This window comes from Ambystoma mexicanum, chromosome 8 (genome assembly GCF_040938575.1).
Source record: "Ambystoma mexicanum isolate Mex_15411 chromosome 8, UKY_AmexF1_1, whole genome shotgun sequence".
Classification (NCBI taxonomy): Eukaryota; Metazoa; Chordata; class Amphibia; order Caudata; family Ambystomatidae; genus Ambystoma; species Ambystoma mexicanum.
This window is the reverse complement of record NC_090929.1, coordinates 5,579,969-5,600,621: the sequence shown is the minus strand read 5'-3', so window position 1 is coordinate 5,600,621 and position 20,653 is coordinate 5,579,969. Positions and strand designations below refer to the sequence as shown.

Sequence of the window (20,653 nt, the reverse complement as noted above, 5' to 3'; positions counted from 1 at the left end):
GGCCTGGGTACGTGTATTTCGGGCTGCGTGTGATGTGTCACACGCGAATGCAGCAGGGTACGTGTATCTCAAGGTGCGCGTGAAGTGTCACACGCGAATGCAGCAAGGTACATGTATTTCAAGGTGCGTGGGAAGTTCCACATGCGAATTCAGCAGGGTACGTGTACTTCGGGGTGCGCAGGAAGTTTCACACGCGATCACAGCAGGCTACGTGTATTCCGGGGTGCGCAGGAAGTTCCACACACAAATACAGCAGGCTATGTGTATTCCGGGGTGCGCGGGAAGGTCCACACGCGATTACAGCAGGGTACGTGTACTTCGGGGTGCGCGGGAAGTTTCACACGCGATCACAGCAGGCTAGGTGTATTCCGGGGTGCGCGGGAAGTTCCACACGCAATCTCAGCAGGGTACTGTATTTCAGGGTGCCGGGGAGTACTACACGTGAATTGGCCGTGTGGGTCCTCCCAGGTGTTCCCTCTACACCCTCCACGGCCCCTGCAGGCAGCCTACACCACAGGGGACTACCCTGCACCCCTGGTCATGTCCCGCAGGCAGCAAATCCACCATGGCCATGCCCCCCCGCCAACCCAAATGTCACCTTGCACTACTGATCACCAACGCATGTCTCCCAGCAATGTATAAAGCATTAGCCAGAAGCAACAAGTGAACACTGAAAACAAACAAACAAATAAACTGTAGCATAACAGAAAAAGGTTTTTTTTTCAATCCAACATGGATTATTTTTTCTCCCACAGACCCAATGATTTTAGCAACGAACACAGAAACTGAGCAAATTGCACAGTACTCTGGTTTGTAATCTACTAAATATGAAGGTCCAAAAAAAATAAAAGTTGATTATACAATGTAATAAGTCATTACAAAATACTAATACTAACATGCTATTTTCTTTTATCACAGAAATTAACAAGAAATACATGTACTCCAGTTACTAAACCAAACAGTAAGTATATTATACACTCTATACCATGGCCACAACCATCGCAGCATATCACACCCATAATATCTTATAACTTTGTTCCTTATAAATTTGTTTTTGACCCAAAGTTATAAGCAACTATAAGTGTGATATGCTGCGGTGGTTGTGGCCAGGGCATAGAGTGTTGGGTGCATGACTAAATGGTCATGCACCCAACACTCTATGCCCTGGCCACAACCATCGCAGCATATCACACCCATAGAGTCAAACATTTCAACTATGGTCTATGGAAACTTTTAATGTCCACGGACATTACCAGTGTTCTTAGAACACTTTCAACTTGCCAGCAAACAATATGGACAGTGTCTTCAGGAAAACCCCTACGAACATTTCAGGACACCACGAGTGTTCTTAGAACACATTCAACTTGACAACCAACAATACGGACAGCGTCCTCAGAACACCCCCATTTTGTTTATTTGCAAACATTTCAGGACACCGCGAGTGTTCTTACAACACATTCAACTTGCCATCGAAAAATACGGGCAGCCTCTTCAGGACACCCCCTACGAACATTTCAGGACACCACGAGTGTTCTTAGAACACATTCAACTTGACAACCAACAATACGGACAGCGTCCTCAGAACACCCCCATTTTGTTTATTTGCAAACATTTCAGGACACCACGAGTGTTCTTAGAACACATTCAACTTGACAAAGAACAATACGGACAGCGTCTTCAGAACACCCCCATTTTGTTTATTTACGATCATTTTAGGACACTGCAAGTGTTCTTAGAACACATTCAACTTGACAAAGAACAATACGGACACTGCGTCTGTTCTTAGAACACTTTAAACTTGACAACGAACAATACGGACAGCGTCCTCAGAACACCCCCATTTTGTTTGTTTTGCGAAAATTTCAGGACACTGCGAGTGTTCTGAGAACACATTCAACTTGCCAGCAAACAATACGAATAGCGTCTTCAGGACACCCCCTACGAACATTTCAGGACGCTGCAAGCGTTCTTAGAATATTTTCAACTTGACAACGAACAATACGGACAGCGTCTTCAGGACACCCCCTATGAACATTTTAGGACACCACGAGTGTTCTTAGAACACAATCAACTTGACAAAGAACAATACGGACAGCGTCTTCAGGACACCCCCTACGAACATTTCAGGACAACACGAGAGTTCTTAGAACACTTTCAACTTGACAACGAACAATACGGACAGCATCCTCAGAACACCCCCATTTTGTTTATTTGCGAACATTTCAGGACACCGCGAGTGTTCTTAGAACACCTTCAGCTTGCCACAGAACAATACGGACAGCGTCTTCAGGTCACCCCCTATGAACATTTCAGGACAACGCGTGAGTTTTTAGAACACACCCCCATTTTGTTTATTTGCAAACATTGCAGGACACCGCGAGTGTTCTTAGAACACATTCAACTTACCATCGAACAATACGGACAGCGTCCACAGAACACCCCCATTTTGTTTATTTATGAACATTTTAGGACACCGCGAGTGTTCTTAGAACACATCCAACTTGACAAAGAACAATACGGACACCGCGTGTGTTCTTAGAACATTTTCAACTTGACAACGAACAATACGGACAGCGTCCTCAGAACACACCCATTTTGTTTGCGAACATTTCAGGACACCACAAGTGTTCTGAGAACACATTCAACTTGCCAGAGAACAATACGAACAACGTCTTCAGGACAACCCTTACGAACATTTCAGGACACCGCGAGAGTTCTTAGAACATTTTCAACTTGACAACGAACAATACGGACAGCGTCTTCAGGACACCCCCTACGAACATTTTAGGACACCACGAGTGTTCTTAGAACACAATCAACTTGACAAAGGACAATACGGACAGCGTCTTCAGGACACCCCCTACGAACATTTCAGGACAACGCGACAGTTCTTAGAACACTTTCAACTTGACAACGAACAATACGGACAGTGTCCTCAGAACACCCCCATTTTGTTTATTTGCGAACATTTCAGGACACCGCGAGTGTTCTTAGAACAGTTTCAGCTTGCTTGCAAACAAAACGGACACATATTGAGTCCTCAGAACACCCCCCATTCAGTTTATTTAGAACATTTCAGAAGACCCGTGATGTCCGCAGACAAATCGAACACAAAAAGAACGTCTACCACATAAAAAAGCACAACATTTAACCTCCCATCCTCCCCAAATACTCCTACACACCAACACACTCTACTAAATACACATTTTGAACAAACTTTCACCGCGCTGTCTGCGGACATCCGCGAATCCAAGATGGCGGGCGCTACCGATAATCTGACACGCTTCACGCTTCACATCGTCCAATCAGCGAACACGCTGCATGTCCACGGACATGACGTAAGCCGCTCGGCCAATCAGGACACTGTCCGTGGAGTAAACAGGGAAGTGTGTCCGATGACCGAACACAGATATATAACTTTTTTTTTTACCTACTTTTTGGTAATTTAAAAAAAACTACTGGACGGATTTTCACCAAATTTGCAAAAGCACGCTTTTGAGACCAAGCCGCTACTCCTGGTCCAAATTTGGTGAAAATCTGTCCAGCAGTTTGGGCTGTAGGCGCGAGCAAAAAAAAATTCCCATTCAGTCTATGGGAAAAAAAAGTTTTGGGACGCCCCCTATAACTTTGCCCCCCCTGGACGAATCCTCACCAAACTTTGCAAAAGAATTCAGAGTGGGCCATATACTTTGTTTTGCAAAGTTTGGTGAGGATTCGTCCAGGGGGAGCGAAGTTATAAGCCGCCCAAAAAGTGCTCTTCCTATGGAAACACCAACTTAACCATAACTACATGGCTACTACCGTGGCCATGTAAAATATATATATATATATATATATATATATATATATATATATATATATATATATATATATGCACGCCTTTTCCAAAAACGGAATGCCCCTGGAGACCTTGTCCTGGTGGCACAATAACTGTAAATATAAGCCATATCTGAGTTAGGGTTTGGTGGTTAGCATCGCCAGCCACATTACATTGATTCTGCGTATGTGTCAGCCCTGGGCCCAATTCAGCATTGGAAGGGTTAAGTGTGCTTCTCCCAGACAATTCCCACCCCTGTCCACTGATAGGACTGTAGCCTTGGGGGATTGCTTCTCTTTTTCCTTTGTAAGGACAGGTAACGCCCTTTCCCCCAGGACAACCACTCCACAGGATGCTGGCCTGGGAACAGAAAGCAAGAGGCACGCCCATTCACAGAGAGCCAGGCCTCACACTAGGGGCTGCATTTCTAAAGGCCTTTGATTTTATTGGAAACGAGAGGGGGCAGGGTTAGAGTAGCCAAAGAGGGATCTGTACCCTTTTGGGAGGGTTCTGCCAACTTGATTCTCTCTGCCTCTCATTCTCTTTCTTGTCCCCTACATTTCCTCTGCAGAAAAGCGCTTGGGTTTTGACATCATAAGGACCAATTTAAAGAGCATGAATTGCACTCTTAAAGCAGACTAGCTTAGTCCAATTACCTGGTGACTTTTGCCTATAAAAGGTGTCTCCCAAAACTTGTTTGAATCATCTTGAAGCATCCTTGAATCATCACTTGAGAGGGATTTTCTGAACTCTGCTGTGAGAGCAGTCCTTTCTATAGTCCTCCAGTTGTGAGGTGAAGGCAGGTGTTCCAAGGCAGAGACCAGCACTGTCCGCTAACCATTCCCAGGGACCATTGGTGGAAACACTGATGCTGGACCACAGGCCTGCCTCTTTGCCAGCCAACCTGTTGCCTAGGACCGCACTGTGTTACAGGTGCCCTGAAGGTGTGTGCCATCCTCCCCAGTTTGGGAACCTGAGAAACGGACTGACATTGGCGCTTAAAACCATGGAGTGGGGCTCACAGCACCAGGAAGCCAGAACAGCCAAGATCCCTGTTGTTGATGACGACCCACCCAGAGCCTTCACTCTAGTGTGCCTCGATGCCGAGCATCCAGCAGCACCTTTCAACACTGCCCTTGGCATCCATTGTTCTCTGAAGCGCCATCCGTGGTTCGACCTCGTTTGCCACTGCACTGCGCCAACTAAGGCACATTGTTGCCTTGGCTGGAACTCTGAAGCACTGCTGAATTACCTTGATCGAGTCACCATTCCAAAAAACAAATATCTTCACCAGCGCTCTTGTGAGTCGATTAACCCGACTCTGGTGTTCCCAGAACCTCAACATTTGAGCTTCCGCATCGAACCGACTTGCCTGCACATTTGGTACCAGCTCGACCGCCGTCGATCCTCGACTGTCGAACCAGACCTGGTAACTGACTGATCCGCACAGCTCGAGTAGATGCTTCAAAACCGCAGCTCCCCTTTCGTTCAACCCTGACTCGATGCCAGCTTGCCACTGGAGTATCGCAACTGCCATATCTGCGACCTCAGCCGACACCGCTGTTGACACAGAGAAGCCTGGTTCGATACTGTTGACCCACCAAGACATTTGCATGGGACTCTTGACTTATATCTGGCCCCCCGAGTCCATCTTTGGGCCCTAGAGACTGGATAGGTTATTTTAATCCCTTTTGGAACTTGAAGAAATGTTCTTTTGAACATTGTGGTCTTGTGATTGCCTTTCGCGCCTTGTCTCATGACATAGAGGACTGCATCTATTCTATCTGGGCCTAGTCTGTTTTTCTTCTACACGGGTGAGTTTTTACAGGGTTTTCTAATCAGTTAGTATTGCACATGGCGTGTCTGATGAAAGTGTATATTTTGATAGAACCTTGATTGGACATTCCCGTCTTTGGAATGTAATACTTTGCTGTTTGGGTCGCTACTGAACCACATTCACACCCCTCCTAGGAGTGTTGCCTTCCCTCGGCCCACGTTACTGCAAAATGTGAAGGCGGTATATTTCCTGACTGTGCCTGTTTACCTTTATGATTGTGTTGGCTCTTGGGTTGTAGAAGTGCGAGGACTAAATGAGCGTTTTAGCCTCTAGTTATCCTTATACTACTGAGCAGACGTCAGTTTGTCACAGGTACCTCCCGAGGCACCGCTGCTGGGGTTCCTCCCGAGGCACCACTGCTGGGGATCATCCTGAGGAACCGCTGCTGGGGATCCTCCTGAGGCACCGCTGCTGGGGATCCTCCTGAGGGACAGCTGATGAGGATCGTCCCGAGGCACAGCTGATGAGGATCATCCTGAGGCACAGCTGCTGGGGATCATCCTGAGGCACAGCTGCTGGGGATCCTCCTGAGGCACTGCTGATGACGATCCTCCTGAGGGACAGCTGATGAGGATCCTCCTGAGGCACCTCTCCTGGGGATCTTCCTGAGGCACCGCTGCTGGGGATCCTCCTGAGGCACAGCTTCTGGGGATCCTCCTGAGGCACAGCTGCTGGGGATCCTCCTGAGGCACAGCTGCTGAGGATCCTCCCGAGGCACCGCTCCTGGGGATCCTCCTGAGGCACCGGTGCTGGGGATCCTCCTGAGGCACAGCTGCTGGGGATCCTCCTGAGGCACAGCTGCAGGGGATCCTCCTGAGGCACTGCTGCTGGGGATCCTCCTGAGGCACTGCTGCTGGGGATCCTCCTGAGGGACAGCTGAGGAGGATCATCTGGAGGCACAGCTGCTGGGGATCCTCCTGAGGGACAGCTGATGAGGATCCTCCTGAGGGACAGCTGATGAGGATCGTCCTGAGGCACAGCTGCTGGGGATCATCCTGAGGCACTGCTGCTGGGGATCCTCCTGAGGCACAGCTGCTGCGGATCCTCCTGAGGCACAGTTGCTGGGGATCCTCCTGAGGGACAGCTGATGAGGATCCTCCTGAGGGACAGCTGATGAGGATCGTCCTGAGGCACAGCTGCTGGGGATCCTCCTGAGGCACCGCTGCTGGGGATCCTCCTGAGGGACAGCTGATGAGGATCGTCCCGAGGCACAGCTGATGAGGATCATCCTGAGGCACAGCTGCTGGGGATCATCCTGAGGCACAGCTGCTGGGGATCCTCCTGAGGCACTGCTGATGACGATCCTCCTGAGGGACAGCTGATGAGGATCCTCCTGAGGCACCTCTCCTGGGGATCTTCCTGAGGCACCGCTGCTGGGGATCCTCCTGAGGCACAGCTTCTGGGGATCCTCCTGAGGCACAGCTGCTGGGGATCCTCCTGAGGCACAGCTGCTGAGGATCCTCCCGAGGCACCGCTCCTGGGGATCCTCCTGAGGCACCGGTGCTGGGGATCCTCCTGAGGCACAGCTGCTGGGGATCCTCCTGAGGCACAGCTGCAGGGGATCCTCCTGAGGCACTGCTGCTGGGGATCCTCCTGAGGCACTGCTGCTGGGGATCCTCCTGAGGGACAGCTGAGGAGGATCATCTGGAGGCACAGCTGCTGGGGATCCTCCTGAGGGACAGCTGATGAGGATCCTCCTGAGGGACAGCTGATGAGGATCGTCCTGAGGCACAGCTGCTGGGGATCATCCTGAGGCACTGCTGCTGGGGATCCTCCTGAGGCACAGCTGCTGGGGATCCTCCTGAGGCACAGTTGCTGGGGATCCTCCTGAGGGACAGCTGATGAGGATCCTCCTGAGGGACAGCTGATGAGGATCGTCCTGAGGCACAGCTGCTGGGGATCCTCCTGAGGGACAGCTGATGAGGATCCTCCTGAGGGACAGCTGATGAGGATCGTCCTGAGGCACAGCTGCTGGGGATCATCCTGAGGAACCCCTGCTGGGGTCCCTCCTGAGGCACCTCTCCTGGGGATCCTCCTGAGGCACCGCTGCTGGAGATCATCCTGAGGCACAGCTGCTGGGGATCCTCCTGAGGGACAGCTGAGGAGGATCATCTGGAGGCACAGCTGCTGGGGATCCTCCTGAGGCACAGCTGCTGGGGATCCTCCTGAGGGACAGCTGATGAGGATCGACCCGAGGCACAGCTGCTGGGGATCATCCTGAGGAACCCCTGCTGGGGTTCCTCCTGAGGCACCTCTCCTGGGGATCCTCCTGAGGCACCGCTGCTGGGGATCCTCCTGAGGCACAGCTGCTGGGGATCCTCCTGAGGCACAGCTGCTGAGGATCCTCCCGAGGCACCGCTCCTGGGGATCCTCCTGAGGCACTGCTGCTGGAGATCCTCCTGAGGCACAGCTGCTGGGATCCTCCTGAGGCACAGCTGCAGGGGATCCTCCTGAGGCCTGCTACTGGGGATCCTCCTGAGGCACTGCTGCTGGAGATCCTCCTGAGGCACCGCTGCTTGAGATCCGCCTGAGGAACAGCTGCTGGGGTTCCTCCTGAGGCACAGCTGCTGGGGATCCTCCTGAGGCACCGCTGCTGGAGATCCTCCTGAGGGACCGCTGCTGGAGATCCTCTTGAGGCACAGCTGCTGGAGATCCTCCTGAGGCACAGCTGCTGGGGATCCTCCTGAGGCACAACTCCTGGGGATCCTCCTGAGGCACAGCTCCTGGGGATACTCCCGAGGCACCGCTCTTGGGGATCATCCTGAGGCACTGCTGCTGGGGATCGTCCTGAGGCACAGCTGATGGGGATCGTCCTGAGGCACAGCTGCAGGGGATCCTCCTGAGGCACAGCTGATGGGGATCCTCCTGAGGCACAGCTCCTGGGGTTCCTCCTGAGGCACCACTGCTGGGGATCCTCCTGAGGCACAGCTGCTGGGGATCGTCCTGAGGCACAGCTGCTGGGGATCGTCCTGAGGCACTGCTCCTGGGGATCCTCCTGAGGCACTGCTGCTGGGGATCCTCCCGAGGCGCCGCTCCTGGGGATCCTCCTGAGGCACAGCTCCTGGGGTTCCTCCTGAGGCACCACTGCTGGGGATCCTCCTGAGGCACAGCTGATGGGGATCCTCCCGAGGCACCGCTCCTGGGGAGACTCCTGAGGCACAGCTCCTGGGGTTCCTCCTGAGGCACCGCTGCTGGGGATCCTCCTGAGGCACTGTTGCTGGGGATCCTCCTGAGGCACCGCTGCTGGGGATCCTCCTGAGGCACCGCTGCTGGGGATCCTCCTGAGGCACAGCTGCTGAGGATCCTCCTGAGGCACCGCTCCTGGGGATCCTCCTGAGGCACTGCTGCTGGAGATCCTCCTGAGGCACAGCTGCTGGGATCCTCCTGAGGCACAGCTGCAGGGGATCCTCCTGAGGCCTGCTACTGGGGATCCTCCTGAGGCACTGCTGCTGGAGATCCTCCTGAGGCACCGCTGCTTGAGATCCGCCTGAGGCACAGCTGCTGGGGTTCCTCCTGAGGCACAGCTGCTGGGGATCCTCCTGAGGCACAACTCCTGGGGATCCTCCTGAGGCACAGCTCCTGGGGATACTCCCGAGGCACCGCTCTTGGGGATCATCCTGAGGCACTGCTGCTGGGGATCGTCCTGAGGCACAGCTGCTGGGGATCGTCCTGAGGCACAGCTGCAGGGGATCCTCCTGAGGCACAGCTGATGGGGATCCTCCTGAGGCACCGCTCCTGGGGATCCTCCTGAGGCACAGCTCCTGGGGATCCTCCTGAGGCACAGCTCCTGGGGTTCCTCCTGAGGCACCACTGCTGGGGATCCTTCTGAGGCACAGCTGCTGGGGATCGTCCTGAGGCACAGCTGCTGGGGATCGTCCTGAGGCACAGCTCCTGGGGTTCCTCCTGAGGCACCACTGCTGGGGATCCTCCTGAGGCACAGCTGATGGGGATCCTCCCGAGGCACCGCTCCTGGGGAGACTCCTGAGGCACAGCTCCTGGGGTTCCTCCTGAGGCACCGCTGCTGGGGATCCTCCTGAGGCACCACGCTGGGGATCCTCCTGAGGCACTGTTGCTGGGGATCCTCCTGAGGCACAGCTGCTGAGGATCCTCCCGAGGCACCGCTCCTGGGGATCCTCCTGAGGCACAGCTGATGGGGATCGTCCTGAGGCACAGCTGATGGGGATTGTCCTGAGGCACAGCTGATGGGGATTGTCCTGAGGCACAGCTGATGGGGATCGTCCTGAGGCACAGCTGATGGGGATTGTCCTGAGGCACAGCTGATGGCACAGCTGATGGGGATCGCCCTGAGGCACAGCTGATGGGGATTGCCCTGAGGCACAGCTGATGGGGATTGTCCTGAGGCACAGCTGATGGGGATCGTCCTGAGGCACAGCTGATGGGGATTGTCCTGAGGCACAGCTGATGGCACAGCTGATGGGGATTGTCCTGAGGCACAGCTGATGGGGATTGTCCTGAGGCACAGCTGATGGGGATTGTCCTGAGGCACAGCTGATGGGGATCGTCCTGAGGCACAGCTGATGGGGATTGTCCTGAGGCACAGCTGATGGCACAGCTGATGGGGATTGTCCTGAGGCACAGCTGATGGGGATTGTCCTGAGGCACTGTTGTGGCCCTGTGGGTCCCTTTCTTTTCTATCACTGCCCAGAGATGTGGGGCCAAGCTACATACAGACTGGCCTTGCAGAGGGTCTGTAAGGTCGCTCTGTGTCGCCCCCCCCCCCGCCCCTCTACCCCTGCGTTCACCCATAACCCCCACGTGCGTACCCTGCCCGCCGCTCCATCGTGTGTGACTGCCCCGCCCCCACCCCCCGCAGTGCACAGGGCCTCAGGCTGCACCTGTCGCCCAGACTCCCTGGCCAGCAGCGAGCGCCGCGAAGCGGGCGCCTCTGAGAGACCGTCGCTGGGGCTTGAGTTCACCCGGGCACTGGGCACAGTGATGTGCTGCCCGTTGGGTGACAGGTGCCCTGGGCGATGGCGGCTCCCTGCGCCTTAGCAATCCAAGCTAAAGTCCAGTGACGTCACAGCCTCTCTGTGTACAAGTCATTAGAGAGAGAGAGGACACGCTGCGATCACACACGCGTGCCTATTTATCTGCACACACCAATTAGCAGTCACTCAACACACGCGTCTATTTACAGACATGCACCAATTAATGAAGGGCGAGGCCCTCTGCGCCCCCCCTCACCCCCCCCCCCCCCCGGACTCACGTGAGGAAGAAGTCCGCCTTGCTCTTGGAGTTGCTTATGAACTGCAGGTAGGAGGCCTCGGAGGACAGGGAGCGCTGGTACTCCCTCTCAGGCAGGCCCAGGGACTGGCGCAGGTGCGCGAAGACAGGCCCTGCGTACGTGCGCATCTCGAAGCCCTGCGCAGAGAAAAGGGAGAAGGTCAGCGCCGCGCACTGGACGGCAGGAGGCCGCATCTACAGACCAGGAGGCCGCATCTACAGACCAGGAGGCCGCCGCATCTACAGACCAGGAGGCCGCATCTACAGACCAGGAGGCCACATCTACAGACCACTCACTGGACGGCAGGAGGCCGCATCTACAGGAGGCCACATCTACAGACCAGGAGGCCGCATCTACAGACCAGGAGGCCGCATCTACAGACCACTCACTGGACGGCAGGAGGCCGCATCTACAGACCAGGAGGCCGCATCTACAGACCAGGAGGCCGCATCTACAGACCAGGAGGCCGCATCTACAGACCAGGAGGCCACATATACAGACCAGGAGGCCACATCTACAGACCAGGAGGCCGCATCTACAGACCAGGAGGCCGCATCTACAGACCACTCACTGGACGGCAGGAGGCCACATCTACAGACCAGGAGGCCGCATCTACAGACCAGGAGGCCGCATCTACAGACCAGGAGGCCGCATCTACAGACCACTCACTGGACGGCAGGAGGCCGCATCTACAGACCAGGAGGCCGCATCTACAGACCAGGAGGCCGCATCTGCAGACCAGGAGGCCACATCTACAGACCAGGAGGCCGCATCTACAGACCAGAAGGCCACATCTACAGACCACTCACTGGACGGCAGGAGGCCGCATCTACAGGAGGCCACATCTACAGACCACTCACTGGACGGCAGGAGGCCACACCTACAGGAGGCTGCATCTACATACCAGGAGGCCGCATCTGCAGACCAGGAGGCCGCATCTGCAGACCAGGAGGCCGCATCTACAGACCAGGAGGACACATCTACAGACCAGGAGGCCACATCTACAGACCAGGAGGCCGCATCTACAGACCAGGAGGCCGCATCTACAGACCAGGAGGCCACATCTACAGACCAGGAGGCCGCATCTACAGACCAGGAGGCCACATCTACAGACCAGGAGGCCGCATCTACAGACCAGGAGGCCGCATCTACAGACCAGGAGGCCGCATCTACAGACCAGGAGGCCGCATCTACAGACCAGGAGGCCGCATCTACAGACCAGGAGGCCGCATCTACAGACCAGGAGGCCGCATCTACAGACCACTCACTGGACGGCAAGAGGCCACATCTACAGACCAGGAGGCCGCATCTACAGACCAGGAGGCCGCATCTACAGACCAGGAGGCCACATCTACAGACCAGGAGGCCACATCTACAGACCAGGAGGCCGCATCTACAGACCAAGAGGCCGCATCTACAGACCAGGAGGCCACATCTACAGACCAGGAGGCCGCATCTACAGACCAGGAGGCCACATCTACAGACCAGGAGGCCGCATCTACAGACCAGGAGGCCGCATCTACAGACCAGGAGGACACATCTACAGACCAGGAGACCAGGAGGCCGCATCTACAGACCAGGAGGCCGCATCTACAGACCAGGAGGACACATCTACAGACCAGGAGGCCGCATCTACAGACCACTCACTGGACGGCAGGAGGCCGCATCTACAGACCAGGAGGCCGCATCTACAGACCACTCACTGGACGGCAGGAGGCCGCATCTACAGACCAGGAGGCCGCATCTACAGACCACTCACTGGACGGCAGGAGGCCGCATCTACAGACCAGGAGGCCACATCTACAGACCAGGAGGCCGCATCTACAGACCAGGAGGCCGCATCTACAGACCAGGAGACCACATCTACAGACCAGGAGGCCGCATCTACAGACCAGGAGGCCGCATCTACAGACCAGGAGGCCACATCTACAGACCACTCACTGGACGGCAGGAGGCCACATCTACAGACCAGGAGGCCACACCTACAGGAGGCTGCATCTACATACCAGGAGGCCACATCTACAGACCAGGAGGCCGCATCTACAGACCAGGAGGCCACATCTACAGACCAGGAGGCCGCATCTACAGACCAGGAGGCCGCATCTACAGACCAGGAGGCCGCATCTACAGACCAGGAGGCCGCATCTACAGACCAGGAGGACGCATCTACAGACCAGGAGGCCGCATCTACAGACCAGGAGGCCGCATCTACAGACCAGGAGGACACATCTACAGACCAGGAGGCCGCATCTACAGACCAGGAGGCCACATCTACAGACCAGGAGGCCGCATCTACAGACCAGGAGGCCACATCTACAGACCAGGAGGCCACATCTACAGACCACTCACTGGACGGCAGGAGACCACATCTACAGACCAGGAGGCCGCATCTACAGACCAGGAGGCGGCATCTACAGACCAGGAGGCCACACCTACAGACCAGGAGGCCGCATCTACAGACCAGGAGGCCACATCTACAGACCACTCACTGGACGGCAGGAGGCCACATCTACAGACCAGGAGGCCACATCTACAGACCAGGAGGCCGCATCTACAGACCAGGAGGCCACATCTACAGACCACTCACTGGACGGCAGGAGGCCACACCTACAGGAGGCTGCATCTACATACCGGGAGGCCACATCTACGGACCACTCACTGGACGGCAGGAGGCTGCATCTACAGACCACTCACTGGACAGCAGGAGGCCACACCTACAGGAGGCCGCATCTACAGACCAGGAGGCCACATCTACAGACCAGGAGGCCACATCTACAGACCAGGAGGCCGCATCTACAGACCAGGAGGCCACATCTACAGACCAGGAGGCCACATCTACAGACCACTCACTGGACGGCAGGAGACCACATCTACAGACCAGGAGGCCGCATCTACAGACCAGGAGGCGGCATCTACAGACCAGGAGGCCACACCTACAGACCAGGAGGCCGCATCTACAGACCAGGAGGCCACATCTACAGACCACTCACTGGACGGCAGGAGGCCGCATCTACAGACCAGGAGGCCACATCTACAGACCACTCACTGGACGGCAGGAGGCCACACCTACAGGAGGCCGCATCTACAGACCAGGAGGCCACATCTATGGACCACTCACTGGACAGCAGGAGGCCGCATCTACAGAGATCTAGCGAAGCTCTCAAGGGTGGGGGGGGCGGGCAAGCAGGGGTGAAGAAGGGGAGAGCAGTGGCAGTCCCCACACCTCCACCCCCAAATCAGAAAGGGGCAGCAATGACACCATTCATTTTACTTTGGGTGTTTCTTGTATACGACGGTAGCTTTGTGAGGTAGGGGGCGCTGCACATCGGTGGGGGGTCACAGGCCTAAATTAGATGGTTATAACGAGAGCGCGTCCCCCATACAGGGCAGCAGAGAATAAGCCGAGAGACTGAGGAATAAAGACCAGGGCTAAGAGGGGGTCTTGGGTGAAACTGAAGGGGGGTTCTGAGGGATACAAGGCTGGGTGATCTTGGGTGTAGGGGAAGGGGGAGGGGTTATTTGCATGCCATGAAGAAGGTGTTCCTTGAAGGAGGGTTTTGCTTTCTTTTCCCCATTTCTTGAGGGTGGGGGTCAGTTGATGGTTATCAGAGTCCGTATGTATTCTTGGGGCGTAGATCAAGAAGGCTTCGTCCCTTCTTCGGGGTCCGACTCTAGTGATGCGCAGATCGTCAAGTATGGTGCCAGGCACACGGGAGTGTGCGTGGCGACAGCAGTGCATGTGATGCACCTGTCATTGCAGGTAAAGCGTGCTTGCATGTGATGCAGCTGTCCTTGCAGGTAATGCATGCTTGTATGGGATGCGGCTGTCCATGCAGGTAATGCATGCTTGTATAGGATACAGCTGTCTTTGAAGTTAATGCATGCTTGTATAGGATGCAGCTGTCCTAGCAGGTAGTGCATGCTTGTATAGGATACAGCTGTCTTTGAAGGTAATGCATGCTTGTATAGGATGCAGCTGTCCTAGCAGGTAGTGCATGCTTGTATAGGATACTGCTGTCCTAGCAGGTAATGCGTGCTTGTATAGGATGCTGCTGCATTTGCAGGTAATGCATGCTTGTATAGGATGCAGCTGTCCTAGCAGGTAATGCGTGCTTGTATGGGATGCGGCTGTCCATGCAGGTAATGCATGCTTGTATGGGATACAGCTGTCTTTGCAGGTAATGCATGCTTGTATAGGATGCAGCTTTCCTAGCAGGTAATGCGTGCTTGTATAGGATGCAGCTGTGCTTGCAGGTAATGCATGCTTGTATAGGATGCAGCTGTCCTGGCAGGTAATGCATGCTTGTATAGGATACTGCTGTCCTAGCAGGTAATGCGTGCTTGTATAGGATGCTGCTGTCTTTGCAGGTAATGCATGCTTGTATAGGATGCAGCTGTCCTAGCAGGTAATGCGTGCTTGTATAGAATGCTGCTGTCTTTGCAGGTAATGCATGCTTGTATAGGATACAGCTGTCCTAGCAGGTAATGCATGCTCGGATAGGATGCTGCTGTCTTTGCAGGTAATGCATGCTTGTATAGGATGCTGCTGTCTTTGCAGGTAATCCATTCTTGTATAGGATGCAGCTGTCCTAAAAGGTAATGCATGCTTGTATGGGATGCTGCTGTCTTTGCAGGTAATGCATGCTTGTATATGATGCTGCTGTCTTTGCAGGTAATGCATGCTTGTATAGGATGCAGCTGTCCTAGCAGGTAATGCATGCTTGTATAGGATGCTGCTGTCTTTGCAGGTAATGCATGCTTGTATAGGATGCAGCTGTCCTAGCAGGTAATGCGTGCTTGTATAGGATACTGCTGTCTTTGCGGGTAATGCATGCTTGTATAGGATGCAGCTGTCCTAGCAGGTAATGGGTGCTTGTATAGGATGCTGCTGTCTTTGCAGGTAATGCATGCTTTTATAGGATGCAGCTGTCCTAGCAGGTAATGCGTGCTTGTATAGGATGCTGCTGTCTTTGCAGGTAATGCATGCTTGTATAGGATGCTGCAGTCTTTGCAGGTAATGCATGCTTGTATATGATGCTGCTGTCTTTGCAGGTAATGCATGCTTGTATAGGATGCAGCTGTCCTAGCAGGTAATGCATGCTTGTATAGGATGCTGCTGTCTTTGCAGGTAATGCATGCTTGTATAGGATGCAGCTGTCCTAGCAGGTAATGCGTGCTTGTATAGGATACTGCTGTCTTTGCGGGTAATGCATGCTTGTATAGGATGCAGCTGTCCTAGCAGGTAATGCGTGCTTGTATAGGATACTGCTGTCTTTGCGGGTAATGCATGCTTGTATAGGATGCAGCTGTCCTAGCAGGTAATGGGTGCTTGTATAGGATGCTGCTGTCTTTGCAGGTAATGCATGCTTGTATAGGATGCAGCTGTCCTAGCAGGTAATGCATGCTTGTATAGGATGCTGCTGTCTTTGCAGGTAATGCGTGCTTGTATAGGATGCTGCGGTCTTTCCAGATAATGCATGCTTGTATAGGATGCTGCAGTCTTTCCAGGTAATGCGTGCTTGTATAGGATGCTGCAGTCTTTGCAGGTAATGCATGCTTGTATAGGATGCAGCTGTCCTAGCAGGTAATGCGTGCTTGTATAGGATGCTGCTGTCTTTGCAGGTAATGCGTGCTTGTATAGGATGCTGCAGTCTTTCCAGGTAATGCGTGCTTGTATAGGATGCTGCAGTCTTTGCAGGTAATGCATGCTTGTATAGGATGCAGCTGTCCTAGCAGGTAATGCGTGCTTGTATAGGATGCTGCTGTCTTTGCAGGTAATGCGTGCTTGTATAGGATGCTGCGGTCTTTCCAGATAATGCATGCTTGTATAGGATGCTGCTGTCTTTGCAGGTAATGCATGCTTGTATAGGATGCAGCTGTCCTAGCAGGTAATGCGTGCTTGTATAGGATGCTGCTGTCTTTGCAGGTAATGCGTGCTTGTATAGGATGCTGCGGTCTTTCCAGATAATGCATGCTTGCATAGGATGCTGCTGTCTTTGCAGGTAATGCATGCTTGTATAGGATGCAGCTGTCCTAGCAGGTAATGCATGCTTGTATAGGATACTGCTGTCTTTGCAGGTAATGCGTGCTTGTATAGGATGCTGCGGTCTTTCCAGGTAATGCCTGCTTGTATAGGATGCAGCTGTATTTGCAGGTAATGCGTGCTTGTATTGGATGCTGCTGTCTTTGCAGGTAATGCATGCTTGTATAGGATGCTGCTGTCTTTACAGGTAATGTGTGCTTGTATGGGATGCCGCTGTCTTTGCAGGTAATGCGTGCTTGTATAGGATGCTGCGGTCTTTCCAGGTAATGCGTGCTTGTATAGGATGCCGCTGTCTTTGCAGGTAATGCGTGCTTGTATGGGATGCAGCTGTCTTTACAGGTAATGCGTGCTTGTATAGGATGCTGCGGTCTTTCCAGGTAATGCATGCTTGTATGGGATGCAGCTGTCTTTGCAGGTAATGCATGCTTGTATAGGATGCTGCTGTCCTTGCAGGTGATGCATGCTTGTATGGGATACAGCTGTCTTTGCAGGTAATGCGTGCTTGTATGGGACGCTGCTGTCTTTGCAGGTAACGCGTGCTTGTATAGGATGCAGCTGTGCTGGCAAGTAATGCATGCTGGTACATGATGCAGCTGTCCTGGCAGGTAATGCATGCTTGTATAGGATGCAGCTGTCCTAGCAGGTAATGCATGCTTGTATAGGATACTGCTGTCTTTGCAGGTAATGCGTGTTTGTATAGGATGCAGCTGTGCTGGCAGGTAATGCATGCTTGTACATGATGCAGCTGTCTTTGCAGGTAATGCGTGCTTGTATAGGATGCAGCTGTCCTTGCAGGTAATGCATGCTTGTATGGGATGCGGCTGTCCATGCAGGTAATGCATGCTTGTATGGGATACAGCTGTCTTTGCAGGTAATGCATGCTTGTATAGGATGCAGCTCTCCTAGCAGGTAATGCATGCTTGTATAGGATGCTGCTGTCTTTGCAGATAATGCATGCTTGTATAGGATGCTGCTGTCTTTGCCGGTAATGCATGCTTGTATAGGATGCAGCTGTCCTAGCAGGTAATGCATGCTTGTATAGGATACTGCTGTCCTAGCAGGTAATGCGTGCTTGTATAGGATGCTGCTGTCTTTGCAGGTAATGCATGCTTGTATAGGATGCAGCTGTCCTAGCAGGTAATTCGTGCTTGTATGGGATGCGGCTGTCCATGCAGGTAATGCATGCTTGTATGGGATACAGCTGTCTTTGCAGGTAATGCATGCTTGTATAGGATGCAACTGTCCTAGCAGGTAATGCGTGCTTGTATAGGATGCTGCTGTCTTTGCAGATAATGCATGCTTGTATAGGATGCTGCTGTCTTTGCAGGTAATGCATGCTTGTATAGGATGCAGCTGTCCTAGCAGGTAATGCATGCTTGTATAGGATACTGCTGTCTTGGAAGGTAATGCGTGCTTGTATAGGATGCTGCAGTCTTTGCAGGTAATGCATGCTTGTATAGGATGCAGCTGTCCTAGCAGGTAATGCGTGCTTGTATAGGATGCTGCTGTCTTTGCAGGTAATGCATGCTTGTATAGGATGGTGCTGTCTTTGCAGGTAATGCATGCTTGTATAGGATGCTGCTTTCTTTGCAGGTAATGCATGCTTGTAAAGGATACAGCTGTCTTTGCAGGTAATGCATGCTTGTATAGGATGCTGCTGTCTTTGCAGGTAATGCATGCTTGTATAGGATGCTGCTGTCTTTGCAGGTAATGCATGCTTGTATAGGATGCTGCTGTCTTTGCAGGTAATGCATGCTTGTATAGGATGCAGCTGTCCTAGCAGGTAATGCGTGCTTGTATAGGATGCTGCTGTCTTTGCAGGTAATGCATGCTTGTATAGGATGCAGCTGTCCTAGCAGGTAATGCATGCTTGTATAGGATACTGCTGTCTTGGAAGGTAATGCATGCTTGTATAGGATGCTGCAGTCTTTGCAGGTAATGCATGCTTGTATAGGATGCAGCTGTCCTAGCAGGTAATGCGTGCTTGTATAGGATGCTGCTGTCTTTGCAGGTAATGCATGCTTGTATAGGATGCTGCTGTCTTTGCAGGTAATGCATGCTTGTATAGGATGCTGCTGTCTTTGCAGGTAATGCATGCTTGTATAGGATGCTGTTGTCTTTGCAGGTAATGCATGCTTGTATAGGATGCTGCTGTCTTTGCAGGTAATGCATGCTTGTATAGGATGCTGCTGTCTTTGCAGGTAATGCATGCTTGTATAGGATGCTGCTGTCTTTGAAGGTAATGCATGCTTGTATAGGATGCAGCTGTCCTAGCAGGTAATGCATGCTTGTATAGGATGCAGCTGTCCTAGCAGGTAATGCATGCTTGTATAGGATACTGCTGTCTTTGCAGGTAATGCGTGCTTGTATAGGATGCTGCGGTCTTTCCAGTTAATGCGTGCTTGTATAGGATGCAGCTGTCTTTGCAGGTAATGCGTGCTTGTATAGGATGCTGCGGTCTTTCCAGGTAATGCATGCTTGTATAGGATGCAGCTGTCTTTGCAGGTAATGCATGCTTGTATAGGATGCAGCTGTCCTAGCAGGTAATGCATGCTTGTATAGGATACTGCTGTCTTTGCAGGTAATGCGTGCTTGTATAGGATGCTGCGGTCTTTCCAGGTAATGCGTGATTGTATAGGATGCAGCTGTCTTTGCAAGTAATGTGTGCTTGTATGGGATGCAGCTGTCTTTGCAGGTAATGCGTGCTTGTATGGGATGCCGCTGTCTTTGCAGGTAATGCATGCTTGTATAGGATGCTGCAGTCTTTCCAGGTAATGCGTGCTTGTATAGGATGCTGCGGTCTTTCCAGATAATGCATGCTTGTATAGGATGCTGCAGTCTTTCCAGGTAATGCGTGCTTGTATAGGATGCTGCAGTCTTTGCAGGTAATGCATGCTTGTATAGGATGCAGCTGTCCTAGCAGGTAATGCGTGCTTGTATAGGATGCTGCTGTCTTTGCAGGTAATGCGTGCTTGTATAGGATGCTGCGGTCTTTCCAGATAATGCATGCTTGTATAGGATGCTGCTGTCTTTGCAGGTAATGCATGCTTGTATAGGATGCAGCTGTCCTAGTAGGTAATGCGTGCTTGTATAGGATGCTGCTGTCTTTGCAGGTAATGCGTGCTTGTATAGGATGCTGCGGTCTTTCCAGATAATGCATGCTTGTATAGGATGCTGCTGTCTTTGCAGGTAATGCATGCTTGTATAGGATGCAGCTGTCCTAGCAGGTAATGCATGCTTGTATAGGATACTGCTGTCTTTGCAGGTAATGCGTGCTTGTATAGGATGCTGCGGTCTTTCCAGGTAATGCCTGCTTGTATAGGATGCAGCTGTCTTTGCAGGTAATGCGTGCTTGTATTGGATGCTGCTGTCTTTGCAGGTAATGCATGCTTGTATAGGATGCTGCTGTCTTTACAGGTAATGTGTGCTTGTATGGGATGCCGCTGTCTTTGCAGGTAATGCGTGCTTGTATAGGATGCTGCGGTCTTTCCAGGTAATGCGTGCTTGTATAGGATGCCGCTGTCTTTGCAGGTAATGCGTGCTTGTATGGGATGCAGCTGTCTTTACAGGTAATGCGTGCTTGTATAGGATGCTGCGGTCTTTCCAGGTAATGCATGCTTGTATGGGATGCAGCTGTCTTTGCAGGTAATGCATGCTTGTATAGGATGCTGCTGTCCTTGCAGGTAATGCATGCTTGTATGGGATACAGCT

General features: G+C 52.8%; 1 protein-coding gene across 1 annotated transcript in view; it reads right to left on the bottom strand.

The window, feature by feature from the left end:
* Nucleotides 1-20,653, bottom strand: part of PIP5KL1 (phosphatidylinositol-4-phosphate 5-kinase like 1) — a 389,017-nt gene that overhangs the window by 225,806 nt on the left and 142,558 nt on the right. Inside the window, exon 4 of the mRNA XM_069609106.1 lies at nucleotides 10,882-11,036. Coding sequence (XP_069465207.1) covers nucleotides 10,882-11,036 — 155 coding nt within the window. The remainder of the gene's footprint in view (nucleotides 1-10,881; nucleotides 11,037-20,653) is intronic.